Raw genomic sequence first — 15580 nt, 5'->3', positions numbered from 1 at the left:
CAGTCACTTCGAGACAGAAAGTGAAAATTAGAGACCGATGTGGTGTAATCTGGATATACAGGTGTAGGCCTATGTGAGACACTAGAGGGGGCTCTAAACTAAGGGTTACCTGAGCATACCTGACTGTGGACTTCAAGGTCAGAAACTCAAAGGTAAAATTTAAGATAGATAATGGGGCTGATGTTAAGGTTATACCAGAGCAGGTGTATAGACAGTTATATAACAGCGCTTTATGCAACTTAGCCCCCGGTAACAAGGAGTTATTTGGGCCAGGCTGTACGCCTCTCTCCATGGTGGGTGTCGCCAGAGAAAACCTGCAGTGTGGCAAGAAATACACCACAAAAGTCATTTACATGGTGAAGCACCTGAACACTGCACTGTTGAGTAGCCACGGTAGACAGCATCGATATGGCCTCTGTGAAGCAAAATTATCCTAAGCTGTGTGATGGGTTAGGCTTATTACAGTGACTGTACACAATTAAACTCAGACCCAGTGCCAAGGTGGTGTCTCTCAAAAGTGCCACGTTGTGTCCCACTGTCTTTGATGGGGAAAGTGAAGGAGGAACTCCAGCACATGGAGCAGCTAGGGGTTATCAGCCGGATAGAGCAGCTGACAGAGTAGTGCTCTAGAACAAGATATTCAACCTTGTTGTTGACCAATTATTAAAAGACTGAGAACATGAAACAATAACTTGATTCTGGTTTTATTTATATACTGTAAGTTAATTTAACAAAACCATTCATTAGATTAGATTTAGATTTGGCTGCTAGGTTTGTTATTGGTTCTGTGTGTTTTATTTTCAACTGATTTAAATATTCACAGAAGCAGTTTGTAACATTTTGAAACATTCATCATCTATATTAGCTTACAAGCTTCTGCTTCTTTTTCTTCTTCTTCAACAACTCTTCTGTTTTATCCTTTTGTCATATATTGCTGTTACATGCCTCATTACATACACTAACTGTCAGGATGCTTTACTGCTCCCTGCAGGCAGCAGAAATGTGTGTCACACTTCATACTACAAATCTGAAACACACACTGACTGTAAAAAAAGTGGAAGGAGTGATTGCGACTTCACCCATGGGTATCTGAAAAGCCAGAAGGAGGCTCAGTATCTTTAATTATCATAAGCGACACTTCTCTGCACTCTCACCAACATCAACATTAGAGAAGATCAGCTGTGAGGACCATCCTACACTCCTGGAGCTCAGCAGCTGATGTGGACACTTCAAGTCTCCAGGTCACATAACAAAGGACGAAGGAGACGTCTTTTGTCCAACATATTCACACGCTGGGATTTTTATATAAAAGAGAACAATGTGGGAAAACTCATCAGACATGAAATATTCAAAGCACGTCATTGTTGTATGTTTTAAAAAGGGGTTTTTAAATGTAGACTTAGTCTGATCTAAGTCCTGTATGTATAACCCAAAGCCTGATGGGAACAACTCTGAACTTATTCAACTCAACTGGTAATAAAAAAAAACATCAGGCATAACAAAAATACATATGTGTCGACAACATGATTTTTTATATACTGATAATAGTAATGAACTGGAATTAAATAGAAGGAAAAACAATCTTCAGACAAACTTCATGAACAATAATAACTCATCTGAATTACAAAAACTGTGGAATCATAATTTTACGAAGTAAAATGATCAGTATATATTATTACCCTTTCAAGTGTCTGGAACCTGATTTTAAATCTTTTGAAGTGTGTGTGTGTGTGTGTGTGTGTGTGTGTGTGTGTGTGTGTCCCTCCTATAGAAACACTGAGGAACCAGGTGACCTGAACCAGAACCCAAACCCAGGATAAAGAGGTTCAGTGAATGTGGTGTTGAAGGTGTGGAGGTGGATCAGTGAGTCAGTGGAGACTCTGTAGAAGGACAGAGTGCCAGCAGGACAGTCCACATACACTGCTACTCTGTTAGAGATGGAGGAGGTGGAGGAGGAGGAGGAGGAGGAGGAGGAGGAGGAGGAAGAGGAGGAGAAGGAGGAGAGTTCTTTTCCTCTGTTATTGTGCCAGACAGAGTAACCAAAATCATCAGAGCAGCTCAGACTCCAGGACTGATTATTCCGTCCAAACCAACAGTCATCACTGTTTCCTCTCCTCCTGATTCTTCTGTAACTCACTGATATATGAACCCTTCCTCTCCATTTGACCTCCCAGTAACAGCGACCAGTCAAACCATTTCTACACAGCAGCTGAGGCCAGAAATCAAACCTCTCCTGATGATCAGGATATGGCTGATATTCTGACACATTTGTCACCATCCTGTTGTTGTCAGACAGTTTGAGGAATCCGTTTACTGTGTTTGTGTCGACTGTGAGTTCACAGACATCTGATGGAGAGAACAAGACACAATACAGCAGCAGATTATCATCTGACACAGCTGGTGATTTATTTGTTGCTTTATTAACAGACTGACTGTTAATTAGATCAAAACTTCACAATGACTCATCTTTTTGGATCTTCTTTCAAACTGACAGTTGAATGCAGATACACAAGCTTTAGATTTAAACCACTTTAACATGTGCTGCCTTGTTTTCATCAATCAAAGTGAACACACACTTACACTTCCTCAGACCAGGTTTCAGCCACTGCTCTCCACCATGTTCCACCCTGGAGGAAGAAACAAAGTCAGAATGATCCTTCAGAAGTTTCCTCATCAATGATCTTTATAAAGCTTCACTCAGATCACCATTAAGACGAAACAGCTGCATTTATAAAACACACTTCATACACACACTCAAACTTTACATCAAACATTCACAAACAACTGAATAATAAAAAGGTCAGTCAAAAAGAAAATATCCAAAGAATCAAGACAATAAAATACAAAAACTTAAAGACAGGAGAATTATACTAATTATGGTAAATAGTTTGGATCAAAAACCGATTGTCAGTAAAATCAGTATATTAAACTTTCTTTATTTTTTCCAATATGACAAATCAGTTTTTCTCCAAGCTCTTTGTTCACAATTTGTTCAGTGACGACTCCCTCAATACTCAGACCCTCGAATCAGATCAGAAAAACTCCCTAAAAATCTTTAATGAGAAGAAAAAGGTAGAAACTTCAGAAACAGCAACAGAGGAGGGATCATTTTCAGGACGGACAGACAGGAAGTAGATGTCACAGTTATAAATCAAAATAAGTCTGAAGTGTTGAAGAAAGTCTTAGATCTTCTCAGCCTGATAACCAGAAGATGAATGTTAATTTGATTTCTCTTCATTGGTTTTGTGTGTGTGTGTGTGTGTGTGTGTGTGTGTGTGTGTGTGTGTGTGTGTGTGTGTGTGCGTGCACGTGTGTGTCTGTATGCATGTGTGTTTGTATATGAGAATTAGTGAGTGAATGATTGTGTATGGCCACCGGTCTGTCCCCCATCTAGAGGTTGCTTGAGAGGCTGCTGAAGGTGGAGCCTGAGGGGGAAGGTCTTATGAACTTGAAGCCACAGGATCTGGGCGTGACTGAGATGGCATACAGTTTTTTAACCACGTGTCCATGCATGACCATGTGTGGCCAATGGACTTTGATACTGAAAGCCTTTCTCAGTTTATTTTATTTCTATTTACATCAAGTTTTCTGTAAAACAATCCTGTAACAATAAATGGTCATAGGGACCAACTTGGAACACTCCTCTACTCATCATTCATCTGTACGCATCAAAAGCCAACTCAGCCACCATTCAGCGCATTTACATGACACACAAGAAAACTGAATTACTGGGTTAGTCCGACTATGATCGGATTTTTAAGATGCATGTATACACCTTGGTCTGTCTAAAATCTGACCGGATTGGATTGCTCATAGTTGGGTTAAAAAACATAGATTATTCGATTGATAGTCGCATTACTCCTGCATGTATACACTCCATCAGATTGGATTCAGATTTTGCCTTCTGCGCAGGCTCAAGATTTTTTTTCTGATGGCCATGAGCCAGAAGTAGAAGGACAGCGGCTTTCCTCCGAAATAACCGCCAGCAAGAGCACCATTGTGCATCTAGTTTGTGTTATTATCATGTACACCATATACGAAATGTACAAAGATGTAGCTTCGTCTCGATCTCCGTACGCCATCTTCCTCAAAAGCCGAGGCAGAATTTATTGCTGCTGGTGACGTAAAGTGATCAGCCGGAGGTGGCTCTGTTACTGCTAGTTGAAATGCGTACAGTATGACATGCTTCAGCCAATAATTCGATTTTCTCACCGGCATGTATACGCGGACAATTGCAGTTGTCTGATTGAGTAGCATAGTGGAACTATGGCTGTAATCCCACTAAGATGTGCATGTAAACGTACTGAGTGGTAGATTTCAGTGAACAAAAGGGTTCAGAAAATGCTACTACATACAGCATCCCAGGAAAATAACCTCATACCAACTGTGAAGCACTGAGGTGGATGTGTCATGGTTTGGGGATACTGTGCTGCAGCAGGATTTGGCCAGTTCACCATCATAGAAACCACCATGAATTCTACTGTGCATCAGAGGGTGCTTGAGGAACATGAAATTATAGCTGAAGCAGAACCGGACCCTGCAACATGACAATGATCCACAACCGTAAACCCACCAGAGACTGACTGAAAACCAAGAAATGGAGAGTCCTGGAATGGCCGAGTCAAAGCCCAGATCTTAATCCCATTGAGATGCTGTGAGGTGACATTAAATGGGCTGTACATGCAAGAAACCCCTAAAACAACCCACGGCTGAAAGAATTTTGCATTGAGAATGGGCCAAATGTTCCTCAGAACAATGTCAGAGACTGATAGATGGCCACGAGAAGAGTCTCACTGAAGTTATTTCAGTCAAAGAGGGTGTATAGGGTGTCCTAACCTTTTCCTCAATTAGAATGCACATTTTGTTGGTATCTTTTATTTAATGAGTAAAACAAAGTTTTGTTTTGTTATTTACTTGAAATTAAATCACTTTCTTTTCCGGAGATAAATAAAAACAAGATTAAACATCAATATGTGAACATTTCTTAATGAAGAACTGAGCAACTAATGGGGTGTCTTAATTTTCTCACATGACTGTACATGTTTAAACTCACAGGTTGAAACATGCTGGAAAAACTGAAGATGCCAACATCATGACATGTACTGTCACGCCTCTTTTGGATCCAGAGTACGGCCATGTTGTATGAATTGACACACTTATCAGCAGTGCTGCTGGTTGAGACTGTGAACCAACACTCCTCAGCTTGTCAGTGTGACAGAGAAACAGTGTGTGAGCTCTTGTTGTCTGTTCATACCTGAAACTGTCCGGCAGCTTCGCTCCTGAGTCTCCTGGATGATTGTAGCTCAGGTCCAGCTCTCTGAGATGGGAGGGGTTGGATCTCAGAGCTGAGGCCAGAGTAGTACAGCCTTCCTCTGTGATCATACAGCCTGACAGCCTGTACACACACACACGCACACACCCACACACACACAAACACACACACACACACACACACACACACACCCTTACGTATCATTCATTTTGGTAAAAACAAAACAATGAGCTCAAAGAGGCTTCAACGGCCTAAAGATCCAGGCCATGTTACCCTGGTGAACAGTCTTAATGTAAAAATGCTGATTAGAGTTGCTTTAACCGCAGTGAGCAATCTGCCCAAAAATAATATCACAATCTATTTGATTCTAATCAAAAGCAACATACAGCCAAAAGTGAAACAGCGTATGAATCTCTCCATTTCATTAATGATAGTTCTTGTATGGCACAAGCTCTTCATTCAGCATGGTACTTGTTAGCTATCTATAGCACAAAATGTGAGAAATGTACTTTTATTGTAACATTTGTGTCCCTGTATTAATTAATAAAACAATAATAATCCAATTTTGTATTGTATTATCTTTTTTCATGACAAAACTGTTACACTCAATTTTCCAAGTTCATATTTTTTTCTCTCACTTGCCCCTCGGGGCTTCTGTGCCCAAGCAAAAGTCCCGAAGCCATTTGGCTCCAGATTTCCAGCATTAGAGGCAGTGTGAATAAACATACAAAAAAATAAATAATACAATTTTAAAAAATTAAGACGCAAAGAATGATGGGTAATAAAACCCAACCTTAATGTTTTTGTGTGAAAGAGTATCACAAGACAATACATTATTAAAACAAAGTTTAATAAGTTTGTTATTTTTATAATTTCTGGTTTCAGGTGCTGCTGCTGCAGCCTCCCTCCCAAAATGTTTGAGTAATACAGTAAAGATGGTATAGAATACAAATGTGATGATGATTTATTTGGTGCTTGTATACTTTCTGTTAGAGCTATTAAAATTTCCGTCAGGAGCACCAGTGCTATAAGTGGAAAAAGATTTGTCTGGGGCCCTGCTGCATATGTTGAATGTGGTATATTAAATAGAATTAAACTTGTATATCCCGTAACATTTAAAATGTTCTCTCTTAAGCAGAAGCTGAATCCTAACCTGAGAGTCTCCAGTTTACAGTGTGGACTCTTCAGTCCAACAGACAGCAGCTTCACTCCTGAATCCTGCAGGTCATTGTTACTCAGATCCAGTTCTCTCAGACTAGAGGACGGGGAGCTGAGAACTGAGGACAGAGCTTCACAGCTTCTCTCTGACAGATTACAGCCACTCAGCCTGAAGGAGAGTTAGTGACAAAGACAAACACTGATTCTGTTTCCATCTTGTACAATATTAAAGACATCAAATCTCTGTGGTTGCCCTGACTGAGGTTTTACAGTCTCAAGTATATTAATGGGATCTGTCAACAATTAATACAATGTCCTAAATTATACTCATATCTCTGGGATTTATCCTGACACGAGCTACAAAGTGACAGATCAAACTCCTACATGTGTGATACAGTATCTGTTCCCTTACAGAGCTTTGTTGGAGGCTTTGACCACTGGCAGCAGCCTCAGAAGAGCCTCCTCTGAAGCACAGTATTTCTTCAGGTCAAAAACATCCAGATCTTTTTCTGATGACAGTAAGATGAAGACCAGAGCTGACCACTGAGCAGGAGACAGTTTATCTGTGGAGAGACTTCCTGATCTCAGGTACTGTTGGATCTCCTCCACTAGAGAACCATCATTCAGTTCATTCAGACAGTGGAACAGATTGATGCTTCTCTCTGGAGACAGATTCTCACTGATCTTCTTCTTGATGTAGTCGGCTGTTTTCTGATTGGTCTGTGAGATACTTCCTGTGTGTGTCATCAGACCTCGTAGGAGAGTCTGATTGGTCTGCAGTGAAAGACCGAGGAGGAAGCGAAGGAACAAGTCCAGGTGTCCATTTGGACTCTGTAAGGCCTCGTCCACAGCACTCTGGTAGAGATGTTGATTTTGAAATAGTTTAGACCACCAGGCAGCTTGTTTTCCCTCTGCTAGCAGGTTGACTCCAGAGTTGATGAATGTAAGATGGACATGAAGAGCAGCTAAAAACTCCTGGACACTCAGATGGACAAAGCAGAACACCTTGTCCTGGTACAGTCCTCTCTCCTCTTTAAAGATCTGTGTGAACACTCCTGAGTACACTGAGGCTGCTCTGATATCGATGCCACACTCTGTCAGGTCTGATTCATAGAAGATCAGGTTTCCTTTCTGCAGCTGCTCAAAAGCCAGTTTTCCAAGAGAGTCAATCATTGTCCTGCTCTCTGGAGTCCAGTGTGGATCTGTCTCAGCTCCTCCATCATACTTGACATTCTTCACTTTGGACTGAACCACCAGGAAGTGGATGTACATCTCAGTCAGGGTCTTGGGCAGCTCTTGTCCCTCTCTGGTCTTCAACACATCCTCCAGAACTGTAGCAGTGATCCAGCAGAAGACTGGGATGTGGCACATGATGTGGAGGCTTCGTGATGTCTTGATGTGGGAGATGATTCTGCTGGCCTGCTCCTCATCTCTGAATCTCTTCCTGAAGTACTCCTCCTTCTGTGGGTCAGTGAACCCTCTGACCTCTGTCACCATGTCAACACACTCAGGAGGGATCTGATTGGCTGTTGCAGGTCGTGTGGTTATCCAAATGCGAGCAGAGGGAAGCAGTTTCCCCCTGATGAGGTTTGTAAGCAGCACATCCACTGAGGTGGACTCTGTAACATCAGTCAGGATCTCAGTGTTGTGGAAGTCCAGAGGAAGTCGACACTCATCCAGACCGTCAAAGATGAAAACAACCTGGAACTCTTCAAAGCTGCAGATTTCTTTGGTTTCAGTGAAGAAGTGATGAACAAGTTCCACCAAACTGAACTTTTTCTCTTTCAGCACATTCAGCTCTCTGAAAGTAAATGGAAATGTGAGCTGTATGTCCTGGTGGGCTTTGTTTTCAGCCCAGTCCAGAGTGAACTTCTGTGTTAACACTGTTTTCCCAATGCCAGCCACCCCCTTTGTCATCATTCTTCTGACTGGTTTATCTCTTCCAATTGAGGCTTTAAAGATGTCTTCTTGTCTGATTGTTGTTTCTGGTCTGTGTGGTTTCCTGGATGCTGTTTCAATCTGTCTGACCTCATGTTCATCGTTGACCTCTGCAGTCCCTCCCTCTGTGATGTAGAGCTCTGTGTAGATCTGATTCAGAAGGGTTGGGTTTCCTGCTTTAGCAATCCCCTCGAACACACACTGGAACTTCTTCTGAAGGTTAAATCTGAGTTGACGACAAACTGGAGCAACAGTTCCTGAAGGAAACACAACACATCAGTGAGTGGATATTAGCGTGAAGAAGAAAACAGTTAATTGAGGAAAATCCTCTTACTGCTCTGCAGACAGTCAGCCAGCTCCTCCTGCTTCATTCTCCTCAGGAAGTTCAGCGTGATCTTCAGAAATGCCTCTCTGCTGCTCCTCCTCTGCTCCTCCTCCTCACCATCCAGCACCTCCTCATCCTCACTCTGCCTCTCTGAGCATTCTGGGTCATCTGGACTCAGAACCTTCTTGAACTTTTTCAACTCGTTCTTCACGAAGGTGACAACTTTCTCCTCAAGATTCTGCAAAAGAGTAAGACTTCAAATGTAAAATGAGACATTTCATTCTATTTTCAGCTGAAGTAAAGTTGTTGTTGGACATTTACACACCTTAAATATGGAGTCCATGTCTGTTGGATGCTCCCGGACAGACTCATCTTCAGGAACCTCAGAAACTTTTTGCTGCTGAACTCTGATAAGAACAAAATACTGTATGTTTTCTCAATATAAACACAAACACATGGTTGTGTAAGAGGTTCAGAATGAAAAAAATCAGACATCTGCAACATTTTCAATTAGCATGGTTTCCTGTGCCACAAATTCACAGTCAGCAACAATTGTAACTTGTACACACGTATAATTCTCTATGATGGACAGTGCTGCGCCCCCAACATCACTACTGTGGGCAGATCCTGCAGATTTACCCTCTACAACATCCACAGGAACTGGTCATTCCTCACAAAGGACACAACACAACTCTGGGTCCAAGTGCTAGTCATCTCCTGCCTGGACTACTGCAACTGCCTTACCACATCAAAAAAGCATGCCCTCTGTATTCCAATGGAGCAACCCTGGAAGACATCCATTACAAAGCTGAACAAAGGTACTTGAAGAGGAACGGTACCAATGGAGGCATGACCAGGTACTGAAGACCATTGCTGAAACCATCAGCCTAGGAGTAGATCTGGTGAAGCCATCCCAACTGTTCAATAAGGCCATCACATTCATCAGAGCCAGAGAGTAACAAAAATCTGCAAAAAGAACCGCTGGAGGCATCTTGATCTTGGCAAGGGACTGACAGCTGTTGGTGGACCTCGAACGGCTGCTGAAATTCCCAAGCCATACCAGATCAGTCCACCAAGCAAGATGTGCTGCTGGAACTAACAGTCCCATGCGAAGACCACTTGGAAGAGCCCTTTCAGAGGAATGCAAGACTGGTCAGTGGCTGTCAGCAGGCCGGATGGAGAGCAAGATGTCTACCAGCGAAGGTTTGATGCTGGGTATTTGCAGCCTGTTCTCTGGCCAAAGCCTTCAGCTTCTGTTGGGCTGTCAAGGGTGACAGGAGGACAACCTTCCACAGCCCCACCGATGTGGAAGCAACAGACTCAAAAGAGGAGAGCCACGGAGTCAGAGAAGCTAGCTATCTAGACACCAGATGGGGTCTGATCAGTCCCGGCTGTGTCACCTGGAGGAGGGCGTATGATGTGGAAACACCCAAAACACCCAATGATTCCAGGAATATCATTGAGGATGTGTCCAGAGGTATCAGTAGATGTATGTTCAAAGTCGGGAGCTAAATTTACAAACTCAACTGGTTTCAATTCTTACCTTTCTTTATCAGGGTGGTGTTCATCTCTGAAGACTATGGCTTCAATCATAGAGCGGTCACTCTTCATGGACACTCCGCTGGGTGCAGGAGAGACTGGTCTCTGCTGGTGAGCTCTGATAGAAACAGACAGACAAACCAAACAAACCTTTAACAACAATGTTATAGTCTGTTAGTATAAAAAAGATAGTTCAGCTAAATGGTGATCTTAAGAGCATTGCAGGTGAAAAACAAAATTGTCAGTGAAACTTTTTGTTACATAATGATCATTGTATTGTCTTATACCTGACTTTCTTTTTCCTTCTCAGTGCATTGAAATATTTTAACTGTGGTTTAAATTATTTTTTTCATGTTTGTTTAGTAATGCACATGTGCTGCATGTATTGTATAACGTACTATAGAAATCAAGGTTTTTAATAACGTTACAGTTTTATGCTTTTACTAACATATATGTCTATACCGATATATCCAAACAAGCTTAAATCAGTCATGTTGATGTTTAAGTCCTAATTATCATCTCAGACACAGTCATACCAACTGTCACAGAGAGCTTAGAGAAGGTTTCTGACAGCTCTCTGAGGGACACAGCATCTATTTAATCGACCTGCACTGAGTTGGATAGCTGGCTGAAATCCATGGACAGGTTGGCTGATCTGGATAGTTCAATGCCTGGTTTATCAGCATGGCATTCTCCCCAGAAACCTGTGGCCCCTCCTCATCTGTGCAGCCCCAGTCTGTACAGTTGAAACTTTGGAGAGGAAGGTGAGTAACTGCCTTATGAAATGGATTGTGCTGCTTAAGGACATGAGCAGCATTGCACGCTACGCACACAACAACAGACAGCAACCGCCCTTCAAATTATTGGAGATGAATTCAAGGCAACAAGGCCAAAGAAGTGATGCAATAATGGGACTCAGGTGATCCAAAGGTGTCTCAAGCAGGGATCCAAGTCAGGACTGGCAGAAAGTGGAGGGGGGGAGGCGGTTGCTCATGAAGCATATGCAAGGTTGGTGGACATGGTCACACAAGGCTGAGCTGGCCTAGGATCCTTCACCACTCCCCAAACATCAGAAGGAAGGAAGGAAGAGCACTGCCTAGTTCAGGAGGAGGTGAAGGCAGCAGTGATGGAGATGAGAACCTGCAGAGCTGTTGGAATCAACCAACAGGGAGTCTGGTCAAGGTGGGAGGAAATAGTCTAGAGGAAAGTGACCTGGGCCTTGCTTTGGACAACTGAGCCTCACCACATCAAATATCAGCCCATCAAATCTGCACACATGGGACATAGTAGAGTCACTAGCATGCCCAGTGTGTTTAAAGGGAGCAACCCAGGAAGACATCCTCAGCAGCTGTACAAAGGCACTTTACCAACGGAGGCATGACCAGGCACTGAAGACCACTGCTGAAACCATCAGCGTGGGAGTTGATTGGTGAAGCAATCCCAATGGCCCAAGTAGGCCATCACATTCAGTGGGGGTGAGAGGAGGACAACCATCCACAGCACCACCAGTGTGGCAGAGAGAGACTCAAAAGGGGAGAACCATTGAGTCAGAGGAGCTAGCTATCTGGACACCACCCGGCGTCTGATCAGTCCCGGCTGTGTCACCTGGAGGAGGGCGTATGATGTGGAAACACCCAAAACACCCAATGATTCCAGGAACGTCACTGAGGATGTGTCCATAGGCATCAGTAATGTATGTTCAAAGTCGGGAGCAAAATTAAAACTCAACTGGTTTCAATTCTTACCTTTCTTTATCAGGGTGGTGTTCATCTCTGAAGACTATGGCTTCAATCATAGAGCGGTCACTCTTCATGGACACTCCGCTGGGTGCAGGAGAGACTGGTCTCTGCTGGTGAGCTCTGATAGAAACAGACAGACAACCAATGAACCACACAAACCTTTAACAACAACATTATGGTCTGTTAGTATAAAAAAAGAGACTTCAGCTAAATGGTGATCTTAAGATTATTGCAGGTGTAAAACAAAATTGTCAGCGAAACTTTTTGTTACATAATGATCATACGCAATGTTCAAACAGGATGAAAACTGGGCTTCAACACAACACACACAGCTTTGAGAGTGAATCATTATGGTGGAGTGATTTGAGTGCTGAGCTGTGACATGGAGAAGAGTCATGGACAGTTAGAGATCCTCATCTCACCTCTGAGCTTTGGTCTGGCTGTCATGTTCCCCACACAGAGTGGTTTTAGATGGACAGCCTCCCTCCTCTGTCTCCTCACACTGATTCATATCAGAGCCCACACCTTCACACAAACACAACAACATGCTGTCACACAGGATTTATCAGCATTCCTCTCAGTCACATGACAAACGTACAGAGTCTGACTGGAGGAACCTAATGAAGCTGACGAAAACACAAATCTGACAGTTTAGAATGAAGTTTAAAGTAAAACCAGCACGACATTTTGTTTCTGACCACAAAGACCACAAAGTTAAGACGCTTTAACAAGCCAAAATGAATATTTCGGCTCAGCAGAAGCTGCTGAATTCACGTCCACATCAAGTTACAGAGGCTTTCTACCTTAAGACAGATCATTATAGAACAGTACTTTGAATCATTTACACGAATTTTTCCTGCAAAAATAACAAATCATGACCTTCAAACTTCTGCACTGTCTTTCTAATTTAAACTTTTGTGTTGCTGGATGTCAGATTTATTAATATTCTAGTCTAAACAGCTGATGGATTGTAAGAAAAACTGATGCAACTAAGTTGATAATGAAGATAGTGATCATCAGAATCCTGAACTGAGAGAGAAGAAGCTTCTTATTGATCCATCAGGAAGAATCAGTTCAGTGGAACCTGCAACCAGGAAGCCAATCACAGAGCAGCTGATGTAGTGCTGCTGTCAGTCCACTAGATGTCCCCAGTCACCTACAGAGTCATCTATAGAGCTGCTCAGTAAACAGATAAATACCTGCAGGAGGAGAAACTGTGATCTCTTTCCACTGACAGGCAGAATGAGAGTGAAGGTCTGGAGCTGTGCCCACTAAAGTTTCTCATGTCACCACTGCTTTTTCACATTTATTCAGAAAGCTGCTGAGAGACACTTTGGCTGAGGAAGTGAGAGGACAGAAGGGGCTGAGCCTGCTGTCATGGGGGACTCTGTATCTCTGCTGTGATTGGATGACAGTCTGTCAGTGAATGTCCAGTTAAACATTCATCAGTATCATAAACAGATAGACAATTACATTTCATGACATGTGACACGTTGAATTGGAACAGATTTTATACAGAGAGTCTGAAGAGCACATTTTTGGTTTGGCTGCAGCTTAATACCTCGAAACAGATCAATACTAAACACATGATGGTTATTATTTACTGACAGATAAGCATCAATACTGCACTCATTTTAGAAAATTAACCAATCAGCCGCTGCCCCTGCTCTACAGGCTGGTCGTTAGCAATATGTGTATATCTGTCAGATTCAAATGATATCGACCCAGAGCTCTGTCGGCCCACTGGAAAAATGGATGCTGTGCCAGCTGATCAGTCCGGCCCTGCCTTCATCTCACTACCTACACATGATCTAAAATAGAACTTATAGAGAATATATATTTTATATAATATAATCATATAGAACTAGACTCATCAGCTTTTCTCTTCCTGCTCACACAGATGTCTCTGACCTTCAAAGGGGGAAGTTTACTTGTTAAATTTGTGATAAAACTGATGACTGCATCTGATGACTGCATTAAAGGACACCTTCAAACTATCTGACACAGTCTGTGAAACCTCAAATAAATGATGATGTCACACAAAAACAGAAAGCAGAGTTTCACTCACTCGACTTATTTCCACGAGTGTCCGTCAGTCCAACAGCTCTCTTGTGTCCTGATCAGGTGTGCGTAGAAAAAGAGGATTAGATTGATCTCAGTGTGACCAGCGCCTTCAATACAAATTCCTCCAAGCAGCATTAAAACACTATAAACCAGTGTGAAGCTGCTGCACAGGACAAAGTTCAGCATTCACTCTTTTATTAGCAGCCGATCAAATGATACTTGAACCCCCGAAGTCTTTTTACACCCACTCAGTTCGGCTCTCTACTGAAGTCTCTGTGTCTCAGAGTGTTTATTCAATGAATACACACAAAAACTGAACTCTGCACACAGTGTGTAAACTCCAAACCCCAACCTGGTGGGTCAAAATCAAACTGCTGTCTGAACTCTGTACCCTGATCCTAAATCCTGGACATACTTTGTAAATATCTCCATCTAAGAAAGTCAGTCCACAACAATCCCTAATCTTAATCTTTATTCTGATAAAACTGCCCCAAAGATCCCAAAGACTCACGCCTGATCAACCGATGTGATATAAATTACATCGATAAATCAAAATCGTTCTATCTATGCGTATCTGAGCTACAAACTGTATGTTCTGAGGAAGATGCAATAAAGAACCAAAACAAAAACTCTTGTCAGACTCATTTCATTGTTCGTGTCTTTGGACTCAATGAACCAAGAGAATAATTTATTCAGATTGTTTTAAAGGTCTTTAAATGTTTAATCTTTCCTCTGTCTCCATCAGGTGGTGGGATTAAGAATAACACTTACCTTCACCTGCTCCTCAAGTACACCTGTGCAAAAGCTTTATCCAGACTTGTGAAGTGACTTTGTCAGTTGTGATTCTTCTCAGGACCCTCTTCTGTTCTTGTTCCATGAGTAAAATGACTCTTATTTCTAGTACAGTAGTTTAACTTGTTGTGCTGCCTCCAAGTGGCCAAAACTTGTAATATTCCACCTCTAACTAAGAGTGAACCCACAGTGCCATCACCCGTTGGGTTGGGGACGACTGTTTGTAAGCTTCTACTTTGACATTGAAGCCATCTTGGTTTTTTGGAGCCACATGTGACCATATTTGGAGAAGAGGGCGGAGCTGGGGAGGATTTTCTTGATTGGATCTGACTGAGAATCAGAGGACAGTGCTGTAGAGATGAGTCACTCACAGTGACAGTACTTCACAATAATTCACAAAATGACCATTGAAACAAGAGTTTGAGACCTTAAACTCATTAGGAAACTGTTTGCTCAGTTAACAAATCAAGTGAGAAATAGGGTCAATATCTAAAACGTACAATCTGACTTAATTTTGCAACCAGTGAAAATGTCTGGCAGCTGCAGATTCACATGGAGACAGTCATAGCTTGCTTGTAGTTACGATGTTTCCAAATGCCTAAGTTACTCATTCACTTGCTGACATGCAGTGGGTCTTTAGAACTTCCGACGTGCCCTCCCATCTCACTAAGTCTTCAAAAAACTGCACAGAGAAACCCAAGTTCAGTTCCCACAGTCATTATTTAGGGCTCCCCCTTGTAGCTGAAAGGTCAT

The 15580-nt window shown here is 42.4% G+C and overlaps 1 protein-coding gene across 2 annotated transcripts; it reads right to left on the bottom strand.

Annotated features, from left to right (window-relative positions):
* Positions 1–768: 768 nt before the first annotated feature.
* Positions 769–14311, bottom strand: LOC119017114 (NACHT, LRR and PYD domains-containing protein 3-like). 2 transcript variants are annotated; one of them, XM_037093598.1, is made up of 11 exons: positions 14040–14311; positions 12394–12496; positions 11978–12091; positions 10237–10350; positions 9019–9100; positions 8703–8931; positions 6843–8625; positions 6426–6599; positions 5255–5395; positions 2581–2627; positions 769–2346 (listed from the first exon to the last, which is right to left on the bottom strand). In XM_037093598.1, the coding sequence occupies exons 2-11, from the start codon at positions 12480–12482 to the stop codon at positions 1766–1768; spliced, it is 3354 nt and encodes a 1117-aa protein (XP_036949493.1). In that variant the 5' UTR covers positions 12483–12496; positions 14040–14311; the 3' UTR covers positions 769–1765. The 2 variants fall into 2 exon arrangements, with proteins under 2 accessions (XP_036949493.1, XP_036949577.1); XM_037093682.1 differs by lacking the exon at positions 14040–14311 and adding an exon at positions 13002–13728.
* Between the last annotated feature and the right edge of the window lie 1269 nt (positions 14312–15580).

The sequence above is a fragment of the Acanthopagrus latus genome, chromosome 1, assembly GCF_904848185.1.
Source record: "Acanthopagrus latus isolate v.2019 chromosome 1, fAcaLat1.1, whole genome shotgun sequence".
Classification (NCBI taxonomy): domain Eukaryota; kingdom Metazoa; phylum Chordata; class Actinopteri; order Spariformes; family Sparidae; genus Acanthopagrus; species Acanthopagrus latus.
Note: the sequence above shows the minus strand (reverse complement) of the source record. Positions and strands in the feature narration are given on the sequence as shown.

Bases quoted from the DNA above. Each gene is read 5' to 3' on its own strand.
- LOC119017114 (XM_037093598.1), bottom strand. From the start codon at position 12,482: ATGAATCAGTGTGAGGAGACAGAGGAGGGAGGCTGTCCATCTAAAACC. The intron at 9,101-10,236 runs GTAAGAATTGAA...TGTTCTTATCAG, and splicing joins CACCACCCTGATAAAGAAAG to AGTTCAGCAGCAAAAAGTTT. The intron at 8,932-9,018 runs GTGTGTAAATGT...ACTCTTTTGCAG, and splicing joins ACATGGACTCCATATTTAAG to AATCTTGAGGAGAAAGTTGT.